The sequence below is a fragment of the Melanostigma gelatinosum genome (genome assembly GCF_949748355.1).
Source record: "Melanostigma gelatinosum genome assembly, chromosome: 11".
Lineage (NCBI taxonomy): Eukaryota > Metazoa > Chordata > Actinopteri > Perciformes > Zoarcidae > Melanostigma > Melanostigma gelatinosum.
In genome coordinates, this window is record NC_136644.1 from 19500099 (window position 1) to 19517934 (window position 17836).

Sequence of the window (17836 nt, forward strand, 5' to 3'; positions counted from 1 at the left end):
TGTTTTATTTTTGTTGTACTATATAGCCGAAGCAGAAGCAACAACAAGTATTATTTAAACAGCCTTCTTTATAGCAGTGAGTCACATTTAGGACACCTGTTCTGATGAACAGCATATTTGTAATGTTCTGGTAGTAATTGGCTTCTGCTGCTTTGATAAATATAGCCCAAAATAAATAAATACATAGGCTGCATTGCAGGCTAAACCCACTCCTATTTTAGAAAAGGGGACCACACATTGAGGTGTTCTTTTATTGCATTCCTACATTTTTGTGAATTTTCTAATTTTTTTTTTGTAACTATGAAGCATCTGCAATTTGTGCTCGTCCTGTCCATCGCGGTCAGCGTGTGGGAATGTGGGGACGCAAAGTTTGGCGAAAGGGGAGAAATTAGCCCCAGGAGAAGAAGATGTTACGACGGAAGCTTGCCCAAGCGGCTGAAGAAAAGGGAGCGAAAAGTGTTGCTTGACGGCAGCAGCAGCAGCGGAGAAGTTTGCCACAGGTTGTATCCTCGTGTGTCCTGCTGTCCCACCAGGAGAGCCGCCTATCAGATCCTGCACCGCAGGGATGCCAGGGTAGGTTACTGTCCGTCCACCACGCTGCATTTTCTAATGAAGGGACTGGGGTTTTACTGCTTAAACGCCCGAGGAGATGCATTTCATTCACAGCGCTTTTGTGTTGTCATTCTAGCTCTTGTTGCCGGCAGCTGAATTTGGGGATGGTCAGGGGAAATAGCCCTGGGCTACCTCTGAGTGTCCCGATGAAAAAGTCTTGATTTATCACTGCGAAAGTGTGTGTGTGTGGTTGCATGGCAGGTGACCTGACCATACCTTTGTGTTTTTTAATACTACCTAAAGGTTCGCCCTGTAAAGTCCTTGTTTGTGAAATAAAACTTATTTTGCATCGTAGGCTTCTTTCTGTAAGGGTTTACCTGTTTGTTTTACTTACCTGGTCAGAAAGTTATTTTTCCATGTTTTGGGGATTTATTTTTTATTTTGTTTACTGGGTGTCTGGCTTTACACAGTCTGGTGCAACATTCATTTAGCTGTGCAATGCGCACAGCCGAGTTACGTTACTTCTCGCTACAGTCCGCTTTAACTGTCAGGAGAGAGGGACAGCCCACTATCCACGCTGTTGAACCGTTCACCCGAAAAGGGTAGGAGCCCGGTGGTGAACCGTCGACACGTTTTTTTTTTTTTTTTACCGGAGCTGGCAGCTGATAACGAACTGTTTACTTGTCGTCTTATTGACGCACAGGAAGTTGTTCAGGCAAACGTTCCACGAAATGTACCGTGCTCGCGCTTTCACGAAAAAAAAGTCGTGGCCGTTATGGCATCGACCGAAGTGACACAATGAGTGCGACAATGTCATGTAAGCAAGAATTAAAAAAAAAGCATTGTGCTCATTTTTTTCCGGTGGGGTAAAGGCAATAAAAAGCGACTGTATGCGCCAAACTTGTGTAGCTGATTCCGCTGGATCCTCGCCGAGCCGTTCCGTTCCTCGGATTATTCAGTGGCTGGGTGGTATCTTACTTTGTGTTGCGACAAAAAGCCATATTGCATCATTTAATTTGCTCAAGTCATGCAAATAAGAGGAGGAGGGGGGGGGGGGGTGAATAGGACAAACTCGACTTCTCCTCCTCCCCACTACACTGCCCACACACGGAGCCCTTTCTGATTATGGCAAAAGAATAACAACCACACCATTGTGTTTGTTGGTTTCACTAATGGGAGAAGCTGGAGAACATCACTCTCCCCCAGTCATCAGCCCTGTCCAATCGTAATGCCTTTGAGAGGGTGTGTGTCCTTCACTATATCCCCCTGCCAACCGACTTACACCTATTCCCTGAGGACAAGTGTTTTGTTAAAGCTTAGCATTGCCCACATCAGTGCTCTCCCCCTCTCTCAGTCTCCCTGACCATATGAGGGTTTGCACAGTGTTACTGATTTATTGCATTTGAAAGGCAAGTGCTTTTTTTTTTTTTCTTTCGCCAAGTTTGGCATTGTATTTGAATATGTTTGTTCCTGCAATTTCATTGGCAAAAGCAATCGTGCAGATGCTATCCTAGAAAGAAGTAATCCTGTGACAGCTGTTCTCCCATGTGACGCCATGCATTGCAGCTTGGTGTGAAGCCAACTTCAGAGAATGTAATGTAAACATCTGAACTAGCCGGGTAATGCCTCAATGACTATTTTAGTGACTTACACTATTATTACTCCATGTTTGTTTGATTATGGCTCTGTTCTTGACTGGCTTTAGCGTGTCCTCAGCAACAGTGCAACAGCTGAGCCTCATTGACATTTTCTCCCTGCTTTTGAGGAACGTATTCACTGAGATTCAGCAAAACACAACAAACAAAGGTCCACTTGTTCTGGTTTGGATGATGGCAACATTGGAGCCCATCCCAGCAACATATGGACACAGGGCATGGCTGAGAGCACACAAATGATACTCTCCATGGACCTTGTGCCAGCCCATGGCACACAGAATCAATGGGCAATTTAGAGCAGGAGGGCAGGCATGCCCCACGACACTGCATGGCATGGGTTTTGACAGAGGACCACAACACACATAGCCAGCATGGAGCTCCCTTTTTTTTTTTTTTTTTTTCTAGGAAAACGGCAACAATTAGATCAAATATAGAACAAAAGTGGGATTCAGACCTGAGTGTAACCATGGAATCTCAGTTCGGCCAGAATTTCTTTTCTATCTTCAGTTCCGTCACACTTCATTTTGTGATTGGAGATTGTATGTTTATGTTAGTATCATTCAGGTAGACCCTCATGTTTTTTTTGCCAGATGTTCTGCTACCTGTTGGGTAAACTCAGCTCTGAATACCTGCTAAACAGAAAATCTTTTCTCCAGTTGCAGTTTGTTTTGCTGTCCGAGCGAAGTGTAAGGCGTCCATATGTTGGCCTTGAGTCCGCTGGTCTAATTGACTTCGACAGACTGCTAATTTGTTGATACCAGAGTGGGAATGATGTGCCTGTCTATCTCTAAATTGGTGTTTACACATGGACCTCACACAGAGCAAAGCACTACCAGCCTGTCCTGCCTGGCTGCCCAAGCAGCGCTGCTCTTGACCTAAAACAGATTACATTGTGTTTTATTACAGCTAATTTGTTCTGTAAATAATCCTGCTAATTTCTTTTGGATTAACTCTTTGTGTACTTTTGCGTAATGACCCCAAGTCAGTCTTTTAGGCTCTTAATTTGGCTTCATCCATTTCATGCCCGCAATCTGTCAGACATGGGAATTGTAATTTGACTTTAACTGTTTATGAACTTAGTAGGCAGTAAGTAGGCAGTGATTGAGATTATTTCTTTGTTTATTGCTCCAAACAGACAGGGTGTTCCGACCTCAATGTTTAACAAATTGGTATCAAAGGATATAGAATTGCATGATACAGAAAATGTTGTTGGGATAGAAATTGGAAAACATCAGTGTACAGGGCTCTGTTATGATTCAGCTTGTGTAGATTGAGATTGTAAAATCTCTGAAGAAATGCTTCAGTGTGAGAATGCGGTAAGAGGCGATACCACGACTACCAGTGGAGATCTGGAGTGTCTTTGCAGTGTGAATGGTGTGACCGTTCATGCAGATGGTGGTCCTGTAGAGAGGCTGCAGACTTTCACACCATCGCAAGTGACTGTCTGTCTCCCTCCTCATTCTTCATTCATCAAATGAAAAAAGAACATTTCTATGCAAAAATAATCTGTTCAGCACAATATCAACCCAAACGACAACGAACCACATGTCAAATCTGAGGATCATGTAGAGTGTGATGACACGACATGATGACATTGATGTTTAACATGTGGTGTGGCATGTGAGGGAATGGGTTTATTACACCTGGTTGCCAACGAGAGAGTATCTCACTTTGCACGTGTTATATGGGAGAAAGATGTTGTCGACACATGGTTGTTTTCTGGATGTGTTTAGTAGAGATCATTGCCTTTTCTGTGGTAACTAGGGGGAGATTTTACACATTACATGGACTGATATATAGATGCACATTGAAAAAATGTAGGTGAATTATTTTAAGGGCTAATATTTCCCTTTTAAAATGTAATTTGGAGTCACTGGAGTCATTTGGAAACAGTTCACTTCGTGTCTAGTTACAGTTTTCAGAATTTCAGTGTCTCGAGTTGCCAGGAATTCATGATTACGTCGATTTGAAAACACACCCCGCATTCTGAACTCAAGAAGTAAAAGTTAATAGCCGAACATTTTTAATCAGGCGTTGGTCCTTGTTGCGTGTGGTCTCCAGATTTTCTCCACCAACAACACCGAATGTGGACGTCTCCTGGAGGAGATCAAGTGTGCTCGCTGCTCCCCCAATGCCCAGGTGTTGTTCCACTCCTTGGACATGGATAAGATGCCACACAGGGAGCCAGACCTGCCTCGGCTCTGCCAGGACTTCTGCCGTGAGTTCTACTACACCTGCAGGGGGCACATACCAGGTAATTATACAGATAATAATGACCATGAATGTGACTTGAATTATAGCCCCTGCGTGGTTACCTGGTGATACGCACGCAAACATACACACATAGAGTAAGTGTAAGTAGGCATACGTTATACTTGCACATTTCGGTCTCCCATGCATTTGAAATGAAACTGACACTTCTGATTGTGATGAATTGAAATTCACGGCAGGCCTCATTTGTCATTGAGACTCAGCCTGCACATGTAGAACTGGCAGATTGTTGGACTTGTGCAAAAAAAGTGGTGCGTCAGTAGTCTGGTCTGTGAATATTTATTTATCCAGCTCTTACCTCATCTGACCTCACCTCCATTTGTTGCTGAGCTTGTCTCACCCGTTTGCTCGCTCGCTGGCTCGCTCCTTGCTTTACTGTTGCACTTTAATGCATCAGTGAAATGACTTGCCAATATAGACACAACACCCGTATGCTGATTCATCTGCAGTCTGACGTAGCACATTTGGTCTTGCAATACTTTAGCTTTTTCATGACGCAGTGTTCAGTCGAGCTGTATTTATGGCACCAGGTGCAGAACGTTTTGTTCTCCTGTCTCCGTTTGGTTTGTTTGGATCACGCAAGTTTATTTTAATCAGCATAAATATGCAAACATGTGACTTTTTTTTTTTTGAAGACCTTGAATGTAGTTACAGTTCACCGATTTGAGGCATTTCCTGTGATGTGAATGGAAAATATTAGATTTGCAAAGGGTGGGTGTGAAAACATGCACGAACAAAAGCTGACCCAGCCTGACCAGTGTACCAGAAAACTGGACTGGAGCTAAATAAACTATTTTATAACCTGTTCCTGGATACTGCTCACCAGACTCAACTCCTGGGGCTGATTCTCTATTCGGGAAGCATAAGCACCCTAGCTGTGGTCTAGACATGGCTGCCCAGCACCTTGCCTTCCTCAGACATAGACCTCACTTAAAAACCTGTGGCTCATGCTCTGCCACTAGTAAGTTTTCATTTAACTAGTAAGTTCACATGAATCTAAACACAGCTGAAGTGTTGCTTTACTGGCTCCTGTCATCTCAGACTATGAGCGCTACTAGGAGATGTCAGAATCCACAGAACAGGGGACAAAAACCCATTGATGCAACCAATTTCCTTGTGGACACTGCTAAATGATAGGAACCCCTTTGCCCTTTGAAAGCATTTGGTCTTCAGAACTTCCTTTGGAGAGATGCAAGATCAGAGGTACCTGTGCCTTCACAGTGCATACCAAACATGATCAAACACTTTCTGACGCTCTTTTCTCCTCCAGCAAAGTCTTCTTCCAATCTCTGTCGCCACAAACTGATTAGATCTGCTGAGATTTGCAAACAGAGACCAGTTTCAAACACACTTGTCCGCAACCCACCCACATGGTATGCTTCAGCTCAAGTCGAATATCAAACACATACATTCCATCTGAGTCCATCTGAGTCTGCATCTAATGGCCTGCTCGCATATCTTGCACTGCTGTTGAACTGCAATTGAGGTTGGCGAGTGGGACTCCACAGAGCCTGGAGAGAGGAAAGAAGAAGAAGACTTTGAGTTGACTTGCATGGGCTCAGCGAGTTAAACCAAAAAAGCTTAAGAGAGGAATCGAATCCCCCCCCCCCCCCTCTGTTCACTGTCGTACCCCCCTTCCCATCCAGCCCTCCACAGATCAGCATATGTGGTGACGAATGACACATTTATTTTTCTACAAAGGTTGTGTGTATGTAAAACTGCTGAAGTGCATCAAGATGTCAAGTACTTTGGGTGGGCCACCCAGGTTGCCTTGGAAGATAACCAGATGGAAGTATAACTTTAGCGCTGGGGAGCCGGGAATATGGACAGAGTTCTGTCTCTCTCTCTCTCTCTCTCTCTCTCTCTCTCTCTCTCTCTCTCTCCCCCCACTTCTTTGCTCTTTCCCTCCTGTCTTTTTTTCTTTTGCATGCTCTTCCTCTTCTCTTTTACGTGGTTCATGCTCTTTTTTTCTGCGCACACTGTACAATTGAGGTGGAACGTGCATGAATACAGCATGACTTAAACAATGCACACCCTACAAAATATATTCTAAATTGATGAACTAGATTGAATCCTATTGCAGAGATGAATCTCTCCGTAGAGTTATAAGCGTTGTTTGCATAAACAATAACAACTGTGTTGGCATTTCAGAACGTTTGATACAAATATTTGTGGTCCTGAATCTTATCGTGGGAGGCAGTTAACAGTGAAGATAACATTAGATAAGATAATCCTTTACACAAACATGAACAGACACTATTATGTACTTTTTCTAATTCAAAATCACTGGCCAAAGGAATTCAAATGAAACGGTAGCCTTTTACTGCATCCATAACTGTCGTCCTGCTCCCATGAAACGTCCTACCAGCCCTTGATTAGGGCATGTACTTAGCCCCCATTTCTCCATAAAGACATTTACTGCCTTGACTTTCACTTCTGCCTGGAGGCCTCCAACCTTCCCCAAACTCCTCTCCTCTCATATCTTCCTCCCCACCTCACTCCCAAACACCCCCCCCCCCCATCCTGCATCCAAGGTCCCCAACCAGCATGCTTAAGATAACTGCAGACACAAGTGAGTGGGTGGTATAGCCAGAGAGCTGTGTGCGTGTGTGTGTGTGTTTGATCTTCATGTTGTGTTTAGATGTTTGAGGGGATATCCTATCACCTCCAGTATTTGGTGCGGTCAGCTCTTGTGGTCGGTGTGTGGCAGGAGAGGGAGATGAAAGGAGGGACAGGGAGAGTCCTGTTTGTGTTTTTATCACTGGTGTATTTGCTCTCCTCTGTCCTCTGAGGGATTGACTAGAGGAAACAATATTGCCAAGATTGTTTTTAGGTCGCAAAGGGCCTCTGAGACCCACTGCACACTTTGCTTTTTGCCGGGAATAGTGTTGTGACTGCACAGGCTGGAGGCGTAGCTGCGTGTGACTGCTATGTTTACGCAGATCACTTTTGGCCCTGGCTCTGAAACAGTTTAGGTAAACCTGCAGGCCGAAGACAAATGTGGAATGATGAGATGGCAGTTGTACCTAGAATTGACATGCTAACTTAGTAGAATACAATCAGAAAGCCAAGTCAAGTCAATTCAGCCCAATCTGTAGAGTTTATGACACCCTCTATCGTTAGACCGCCTTGATTCAGAGAAGGAAAAACGAAACTCAAGAACCATTTGGAAACATCACGTCTTCGTTTTGGCAATGCAATCTCTCACCCTGAAAACCATTTTTTTTGTTTATTCCAAATTACATGCTATATTTAACAGGTTGACTATTTCATTTTGCATACTGTGCCCATGTGTTGCTCAGTAATGCAAACCAGTCAGACCTGTTTGAAGGAAAGAAGGAAAGAACATGTGGTCTGGACTTATTGACTGAAGAACATCTAGGGATGCCGACACTGAAGTGGCCTTTTGACATGCTGATTTTGACAGGTGACAGTAAGAGCTGTGACACGGTTTGTCCCTCAACTTGTGTGCGCAGAGAGAATTAGCAAATTCAAAGGTCCTACAAATAGCCTAATACGGTGAACTATTATGACACATAATGACAACTAATTGAACACTGTGATCTCTTCAAGTAAATATGAGTGTTTCTCAGTCTTTCTGTGTCAGTGTTTTCAATTTGGTTCTATTTTCGTTGATAGTTTGGTTAAGTTTATGTCGGGGTGTGCTAAGGCTGTGTGAGCAGAGTCTTTGGAGCTGCTGGATCAGGGGAATATGACTTTATTCCTCAAAAGGTCAGTCAGATTTGAGACTGCAGATGAAAATCACTGTATATTTGCTGGCTTCGGATGGCTGCAGAGAGAGGTTTACAACTAAAAGCCTTCACACAACACACATGTTCCGCTGAAGAAGTGCTGGTAGGAATCAGTCACGACAATAAACTGGATTTAATTGTGTCTTCTGGTTAAGAATGTATATGGCAAGTAAAATAAAAACAAGCAAAGCATCACTATGTTGCTGGATAGACTTCGAAGAAAAGCCAGTGTCAGAGTTCTTTCATAGGAATCCATTAGGACGAGTCCAAAAGCAGAATCAACATACTGACAGTGCAAACTTATATTGAGAATGCAATGTTCATGCTCTCTGGGGGAGGAATAGTTCACAGCAGGGCCCTTTCCAATCTGCCATCCATTTGGTTTGGCCCATTTTCTTTTCACTTGTTGATTTCGGGCCTCGTCTAGCCAGAATTTGGTTTGGCTCATCGAGCGTAACTCCAACCCTCCCAAACACACAAGCACATCACATGTGTTCTCTCGAACTCTTCTGTCCTCTCTTGCACAAACTCATGCACGGCCACATTGTACAGCCACATACAACTACAGAAATGTGTACCATTGAAACACTGTTAAAAGAAAATGAATTGTATTTTCCCGGTTTAGGTGTTTGTATTAGCCCCTGTGTATGAAGTCATTCAACCATGCAGTATCTACAGTAAGTGTAAGACCCTCTGTCTATGTCTTTATCTGTTGTGTTTGCTAGAACTGTTCCAGGCCGATGTAGATGAGTTCTGCCAATACTATGGGAGGAGAGATGCCAGTCTGTGCTTTCCAGATTTTCAACGAAAGCAACCGCAAGGGCAAGATTCCAACTACTTGGAAGAGGAGAAAAGGTTTGTAGCCTGGCTTTTATCGTGTTTTATTCCAGTTGAGGGTTGAGTTACACAATGGAAGATGAACATATTATTATTTAGAATGAGCTTTGGCTAGTTCCGCAATGTGTTTCAGCCGAGTGAACTTTCTGGCTTCATTAGTACGTTGTACTGACACTGACATTCAGCTGTGATTTTTATATGTTTTTATAGAAACATGTTTTGGGTTGACTGGTCCACTTTGACATGTTCCATACTCTCAGACAGAAATGCTATGCCATCTCCTCTCTAATCCTAAAGTTTGTCCAGACTGCATTTGCTCAGCTTTGCTCACATAATGAAAATGCTTATCCTGCGTCATTCTGGTTGCCTCTCTCACAGCAAAGGTCTGTGCATCATAGAGGGCTTTGCCCTTTTGTCCATGGGGGCGATGCCTTTCATCTCTATGTTCCCCGAGGCAAGAGGGCCAAGCAGTATGTGCACCTGAATAGCAACGACCAACATTCAGTCAAATAACTTCCAAAAGTTACGAGTCAAGGGCTCATTTGTCACTTCTGCGCCTTATCCTCTGAGAGGTCTACTCGGGTAAATGAGCAGGACTTTCTTACATTCGAGGCGGGAAGAAAGAGTCTAAATTAAATCAAAGTTGTGGGCTTGCATTTTGGCCTTTGCTTTCAGGAAATTGAGACACGGAGTTCAAGTGCTGTGGTCCTCATGCAATCCACAGAGAGAGTGCCGGTGCACTTTTTGGCATTTTCATGGCTGGTGATACGTAGCTAACCAGAGCACATAGAAAACAGGACAGGACAAGAAATAATCCACCAGTATGCATTACCAGCAGTGTGTTAGTTGGTTATGGGCTGGTATCAATTGTGGCCAGTCACATTAGCTTCTCCTATCCCCTTTTTAAAATCTGTGTTCTCTGCACCAAAAGTGACCATCTACACAGGAGGGAAAGCAACAGGGGTTCTTTTCCCCGTCGCCACAGTTTAGTCGGGTACCTGCACAGTGGAGGGGGTACAATGGAGGGACAGAACGAACCTCCTGCGCTCGATTAAACGACGGAGGGAGACTATTGGTGGGAACAGTGTTCAGTGATGTAGAGAGGAGAAAGAAGTTTTAGTTGCATTATAACAGACATGATGATGAACTGCAATTTGATTTTGCATTTAAATCTTGCATTTTTCTGGTTAAGAATGTTCCCACCTTGGCAAACGGCAAGTCACCAAATTAGTAAATCAGCAAAGGTGAGGAAGAACATCACTGAGCCTTTGCGAAATGCAACATCAGACTTCTAAACCAATGGTATAAGAATGAAAAAGAGCTCCCCTGCTAGTTTTGTCAGTTGAGACAAATATCAAGTACTTGCAGTCCTAGACCGCAAAATGATATCTTCCAGCTGAATATTGTTTGCTTCCTTCCAAATATTACTGCTTCAGATTCTATCATGCCTCTTATACCTCATAATTGGATTATTCACGGCCACCGTCGGTCTCTGACCTTTTGTCTCCCTTGTTACCCAGGAAACACAAACACAACTGCTACTGTGCCCAGGAGGTGTTGAGTGGTCTGAGGCAGCCGGTGGCCGTGGTGCACTGTGGGGATGGATCCCAGCGGCTCTTTGTCCTGGAGAGAGAGGGAATTGTCAGGATACTCAACCATGACCTCGAGCTAATCAAGGAGTCCTTCCTGGACATACACAAGCTGGTGCAAAACGGCCTGAAGGTATGAATAAGCCTGCCTTTAGTGTTAACAGTGTTTTCCAGAGGTAATCTGGTAATATGGATACAATTTCAGCGCAGATGTAAACAGCAAAGAGGAAAGGATCTTGGCTGATGGGAGTATTACATGTCGTTTGCTACATTGCTAGAGTAAAGAATTAAGGTGCGACAGCCTTAACACTAAGCTTTACAACACGACTGTAAACGTGTGAGGAACGTCTACAGCCAAGACAAACTCCTTGAAAATAGTGCCTGCTCACTATTAGTATTCAATCATATAATTACACCAAACAAGCAGTCATTCAGCAAATGGAATTGTGGCGAATCATTACGCTATTATCTGCTACTTAACTGTACATACCGCACACATTGTTAATACTGCTACGTTTCAGCAAATGTTCACAAGATGGGTTGATGGCTTTCTTAATCTCTCCCATATTGTTCCTATAAGGGTTCTAATATCCCCCATGGTTACCCAAGACCAATACTCAAGGTATATACTCAAATGCCTTTGATATCCTTTTGCTTTCTCCTGCTCTCTACGTGGTTTACTGAGGTTCTTTCTCTCTTTTAGAAGAGCTGAAAATAATGATATTTTTATTTTGTCACTTAATGTCACTTGGTGGTTATTACATATATATATATATATATATATATATATATATATATATATATATTCAATGGAGCATTATCTAGTGTGCAGATTTTTTCTTTTTCTAGCCTGATGTAGATTTTGGAAACTGTTACATTGTGTCATAGAGCAGATATATTTTCAACCACCTGTGTGTTGTGGTGTGGCGTTTGTTCTTAAAATATCTTCTTTGTGACATTGGAAATATTGCAAGACTTAGACATAAATTGTGTGTAATACTGCAGCTATAGCAAATCTCTATGGATCTCAATTACAAAGACACTGTCATTTTCAGGGTAATGTCCTGATATTTGTTTTTTATCCGTAATCCTTACTTCATCTCAGATTTTGAATTTGAGAATTGTTCGGAAATTGAGATGGCACGAGATGGGTTAGCTGGGATTTTTGTGGGCCACACTCCCAAGCAGGAAGTTTATCCATCACGCATGCCTCCTACTCCTCCACTGACAAGACCCTTTGCTGACAAGGAGTCAAACGGAGCGCAGCAATTGAATGTGCAACTGCCCCCTGCGGTATGCTCTCACTGCTCTGCTGTGCTATCTTATCGTCATTTAATCCAAACTGGTTGTGGATAAAGTGATCATTATGACAATTAGACGTGGCTCGATCCCCCGCAGGCCCCAGGAGTCCTATACTGGGATGTTGGCTGCCGTAAAGGGCTCCCAGCCACATGGGGTGAAACAGAACCAGGGGAGGGCTAAGGTGTTTACTGGCAGCATCAACAGGATGGAGCAGGCTTTATACAGAGAGAGGAACCCAGGCCCCCAGGAGACAGGGCAGATAACGGGTTTATCATCAGCTCCACGCACATGCTTTGATTGTAATGTTCTGTGTTTCCTTCTGCTCCTCTATCCCCCTCCTTCCACGGATCCCCCCCGGTGCCAATTAAGCTGAACTGCACAGAAACAATGCTGCGCTGTGGTGGTGTGGGCTCCTAGCTGCGCTGTGGTTGTTCTTCTCCTGAAATTCAATCTCTATACCATAAGAGATTTTGTTGCTTCAGCTTGGAAGCAGTCCAGTTAGTGTCTGTGTGTATATAAATACAATACAAAAGAAGCTATATTATGAATATAACTTTAAGTGATTCAATAAAACATTAGGTTTAAGCAATATTGTATATACAGTACAAGGCGTTCAAATCAAGTTATTTAAAACAATCTTCAGGCAAGTTTGCCACAAAATGATGTTTTATTGGATAGCAGTGCTTCGATCATATGAGAGTTACATAAAGCTTCATAGAGAACTTAATGACAAAACTTTGAACAGAATTAAATATGACAACAACTACAATTATCCTTGAACTTAGTGTAGCAGCACTCAGGGCGACCTATTTTAAGCAGCCACAGTTAAATCCAAAAACAATTATCTTTAATGTATATGTAAATTCTGTGGTGTTGGACTTTGATGCTAAGCTTCAGCCTCTGCTCAAACAATGACAGCGCATTGCACTTCACAACTTCAGAAAAGACACTTGAGACTAGCACGTGTGATAGTGACAGTGAGTTTTATAAATGCAGACATCCGTGAGCAGCATCCCAAAACTGACTGTCCCCTGACATGTATTAGCCTGTGTAACATGGACGAGGGGGCCTGCAATGAAGTATTTCACTGTTTAAACAAATAAGTCACAGCATGTTATTCTTCCTTTCCTCGCTCCGCTGACAGCTGCTCTGCATTCTCAGCGGCCATCAGAGGCCCAGGGCTGCTCTCATATGGACTAAAATAAGTGGCCTCATCTTCACTATAACTCATAATGATCTCACAATTATCCTCCAGCAGTGGGACGCCTGCTCGTGGAAGATGTTAACAAATATAACAGTTACAGTCGGCAAAAAAAGAGTCTATTCTTTGAACTTTATGGCCCAGTTTATGGATTATTGGTTGGTGGCAAGATTAATGTGTCATGAAATTGCTATGAAATCTTCACAGGATTTATGTATAAACAGGTGGAGGAGTAGCAGTGGAGATTTGTGAGGGGGGGTGTGAGCGTAGATGGTGCAGGTAGTCTTTGAGTGAAGGGCGAGGACATTGTTTTGCTCCAATCAACTCATGTGGAATATCTTTTGGTGGAGGAATGCCCACGAGCCAATGAGGAAGGATCAAAAGATTCAGGGTAACAATGCATGAGCCAACAGGTGCGTCATAGGACTCAAAGACAGCTGCCCCTGCAGAATTGGAAAATGTAGCGTTGTGTGTGTGTGTGTGTGTGTGTGTGTGTGTCGCTGCCTCCGCCACTCAGAAAGGACCAGCATTCAATGTAATGCACCGTGAGATGTGAGATAACAACCGCTCCTCATCCCTGCACCACACTTTCCCAGCTTTCTGTGGAGTGACGCCAACACTTTGACAGTGCCAAAGCCAGAGCCCCAGAGAGCACTTGGAGGGAAAAGAGGAATGCAGAGGCAGGTGTTTGTGAAAACTGAAGAGATAATACCTCATGAGAGATTCAATCAGAGCCCCCTGCCTGGCTGTTGAAGAATGATGGCAGTCTAAAAAAACAAAAAACACAAAGATGTTCAAGGGAGGAATCGAGGGAATGTGATTTAACGCGACACAGCAGTCATTTGTACAGTTTGAGGTTTGGAGATGGCAGGCATTATAATCCGCAACATTAACCTCTGTTGATAAGAAATGATGCAGGTATATTATTATTAATATGCGGGTTAAGTGCTCGTTATAAAACAGAGAATTTTGCAGCTTACCCCTAAATTGTCCCTCATCCATACATCTACTGAAGGTGAACAGTATACCGCACAACACAGCATGGTATCAAAGTGCACACATTGTACTGTACTGTTGTAGTTGATGAATACTGTATGAAACGAGGCAAACATCCCTAGCACAACTGCTGAATCTCATCTTGGCTTTTAAACCCACAATGTAGACGCAGAATCCCCCGAAAATTCACTTTGCAGCTGACACAATGTGAAACCTGCAGTTCCTCTAAATGAGCTTGTTTGTACAGGATATTGCTTTATAAACCCTGCCAAGACGATCCTGCCTATTGCAGCCCTGGCAGCCGTTTTAGCATGATCAGTGTTTAGCACTTTGTCTTCTTTTAATCAAGGTGCCTCCTTGGATTGACTCTGCAGTGAGAGACTTTCTAATGCAGTGTTTGTTTCTTGTGGCTCCAGTGCCAGCTGTGCTGTTCGCCTGCTGCTGAAGGAGCTAGTCATCAGCAAGGGAGCTAATATTTAAGCCCTTTTCACCACTGTGTATCATGGTGGTCCTCCTTTGACTCCGGATCTAGGCCTCTTTGGAATTGCGGTCTTTGACCCACTCCCTATGGCAAGTTTATTTTGTGGATGCGGGTCACTGCATCCCCAAATCCAACACACGGATCCAGCATTTCAAGGTGAGGTTGAGAATGTCTCTTCCCAAGATGAAACCTTTTGACACTCTTTTGCAAAGTGCAGTCCCCTCGGCTCTCACTCACATCCAGCTGCGCAGTGTGCTGCATCCAGTGCCATGAACTCCTTTTTTTTTAAATTTGACTTCAGTGATCTGACGTTTGGTCGTAAATTTGCTGCGGAGGAACTCTGCCTTTTGCGGTGGAGATTTATTTGTCAACATTTCACTTTATATAGAACCCCGTGTGGCTTATCGTGTGGGTCTCTGTTGTTGCTCATTCGTGCTTCAGATACATTTCTTTGGAGAGAGTCATCTCTTTTTTTTAATTGTGGCCTATGTCACTGCTGCATTTGACTGGGCCAAGTCTAACTCGGTCCAAACAGAACTACAAGATTCAGAACACCAATCGATGATGTGTGTTACTTGGCCTGTGACACAGACTACACCTATCCAGAGCCTGCCACTTGTGTTCAAATCAATCCACATGTTTTGATCTGATTTCCATTCTTTTACTATTTTGAGAAGAAATACCTTAAGGATGACACAGCTGTGTTAATTGTAGACGTGATACTAGTTTGTCTGCATGATGATCACTATTACTATTGTTTTTTAAAGAATCAAGCTGTTTTAGAGAGATACAACCACACAGGCACCACTTTATAAACATTATTCACACCTAAGCCTTGCATTCTGATCATTCTTTTGTCAAGAAGAAATAGCGAGGGAGAGTACAACATAAAAAAAAGGGGCGACCTGGCTCGTCTTGCCGGGGGAATGAAATGCTGTAGCTGATTATTACAGCTAACTATGATGGGAGGACCACCAGGGTAGTGACAACTGATGTAGCTGCCTCCGGGGTGAGACAAAGGTTTACATATTACACAAGCAATTTAGATGTTTTCTAAACATGTTGCCAAGACAGTGGGAGTTGGCAGCATTTTGCCCCCCCCCCCTTCTCCTCCTCCTCCTTCCCTCAACCCCTCCAAGCCTTGCATTTTGCATGGATTTGGTGTAAACCAGGAAAGAGCGAGGGGATGGGGAGCAAAAAGCACGGATTGAAGCACTCTGCACTTTTGTGCTCTCTATGAACTGTGAGTGAGCTAATAAATTCTTTCAGCCACTCAGCGTAGCATTCACGGATATCCCCCCAAAAGATTACACACACAAATCACTGCACAATGGAGGCCACCGGGAGGGCCTGGGCGTCACAGGGGCCCCCCGACCCTGTGGACAAGCGCACATAACCAGGCTGCAGAGAGGACTGGGCAAAGGCGGGGGTTTGTAGAGGAGGTGCAGCTCTACCCAGAGTCAAATGCTTTATAATGGTTGGTAATGGTATATTCAAGGAGGTTGGTGAAGGTGTGAAGTGAAACAGGCGAGGGTAGAAAAAGAGAGACTGGGAGAATAGCAGGGGTGTGAAAGGGAATGTGATGGATAAATTAAAAAAAAGGGGGGATTAGAGAGGTTGAAGAATTGAAGAGGTGGGGGGGGGTGATGGGTGTGTAGGGGTGGCATGTAGTGGTCTTGGTGATGATGAAGATGACCGAGGGGGGTGAGTCCAACCCCACAGAGCCGAGCAGAAGCCAAGGAGGGACATAATTAACTGCTGGATCTTTTGTGTTTCTCATCTGACTGCAGGGCGGAGATGAAAGGGGCCTGCTAAGCCTGGCATTCCACCCCAATTACAAGAAGAATGGCAAGCTCTACGTCTCCTACACCACCAACCAAGAGCGTTGGGCAATCGGACCACACGACCACATTCTCCGTGTGGTTGAATACACCGTTTCGAGGTAATGGGAGAAGTGTGTGCCAAATCTACCTTTTTAAATATGGGCCGTTCCTTTCAGGCAGTGCCTGAAAGGAAACCAAAACCTCAGCTGCCTCACAGTCTGGACAACATTTAACTGACCTATTAACTATTGGTGATTGATAAAGCGTGGCCACATGCATTGCTTCATGCAAAGCCTTAGCCCACTTACTTAACCACTGAAAAATACCATGTGGTCAGTCGTAATTTGTAGCGAAGCATGACTGTTGGTAAAGATTCCCACAATCTGCTTTTCAGTGCATGCTCTCATTTCACTGCTCAAAAATTCAAATGGTTTGATTTGTACAAATTGGAAGCTTTTCAAATGCAACAAGAGAATCAAGAATCGGTTGAAATTGAAATGTTTTGGATGTTGTGACAAAGTTCTGATCACAAAACCCTGAAGGAACACATTTTTTGCCTGAGACCATACTAACCACAGTAAATATGAAAGCTTCGAGTGCACACAGAGTAACATGGGCGTTCATTTGCAACGCTCTTGTTATGATAGCGACGCATGCCTTTTGCTGTGGCGATACCTCACACTCCCTTCAAAATTACCTGTAATTTAGACAACAATCTTTTCTCACGAACGTGTTTAAGTGTTACATTTGAATTTGCATAATCACCGTTGTAAGTTTAACTTCATGATGTCATCTTAATTATTGTCTTGGCACGCAGTCTTGGTGACTACACCTTCATTTGAGGGTCCAATAGAGCAATGACAGTTAAAGTATTTGATGGTAGTTCAAGAGAGTCATTTTTCTTTCTTTGGCAAGGCGCTTTTTAAAAATTGCAGGACTACCCAAAATAACACATCGTGAAATATTTATTGCTGATACTGTGAAGCCAAATCCTCACTTTGCACTCGAACTTGTGCAACATTTTAAATCCTGTGTTACATCTCCACCCACTGTCTTTGCCTCACTAAGACACAGCTTTAGACTGGATGTCTCCAGACAACAAACTATTTAAACTCATTTATTTAATGTTAGATTTTGTTTTGTTCGTCTTGTCAGCATTTCTCATCCATGCCTTGGTGTCATCATTTTATACACAAGCACAATTATTCCTGAATGTAATTGGAGAGGACTTTTAATGTTTTTTAAATTTATGTCTTATGCAGGTTATTTAAACATTACATTGCATTTCTTCAGTGGCTTTCAGCACAGTCAAGAGCCAACTGTGTAGAAAAGCTACTTACCAAGACCCTGATAGAGTGTATACTTTTGAATAATTAT

General features: G+C 43.4%; 1 protein-coding gene across 1 annotated transcript in view; it reads left to right on the plus strand.

Annotated features, from left to right (window-relative positions):
• Nucleotides 1-300: 300 nt before the first annotated feature.
• The window catches only part of hhip (hedgehog interacting protein), a gene marked incomplete at its 5' end in the record, with an annotated part of 32223 nt that continues 14687 nt past the window's right edge, over nucleotides 301-17836 (plus strand). The window contains 5 exons of the mRNA XM_079278501.1: nucleotides 301-573; nucleotides 4269-4461; nucleotides 8956-9085; nucleotides 10588-10789; nucleotides 16427-16578. Of these exons, the coding sequence (XP_079134627.1) occupies nucleotides 301-573; nucleotides 4269-4461; nucleotides 8956-9085; nucleotides 10588-10789; nucleotides 16427-16578 (950 nt within the window). The remainder of the gene's footprint in view (nucleotides 574-4268; nucleotides 4462-8955; nucleotides 9086-10587; nucleotides 10790-16426; nucleotides 16579-17836) is intronic.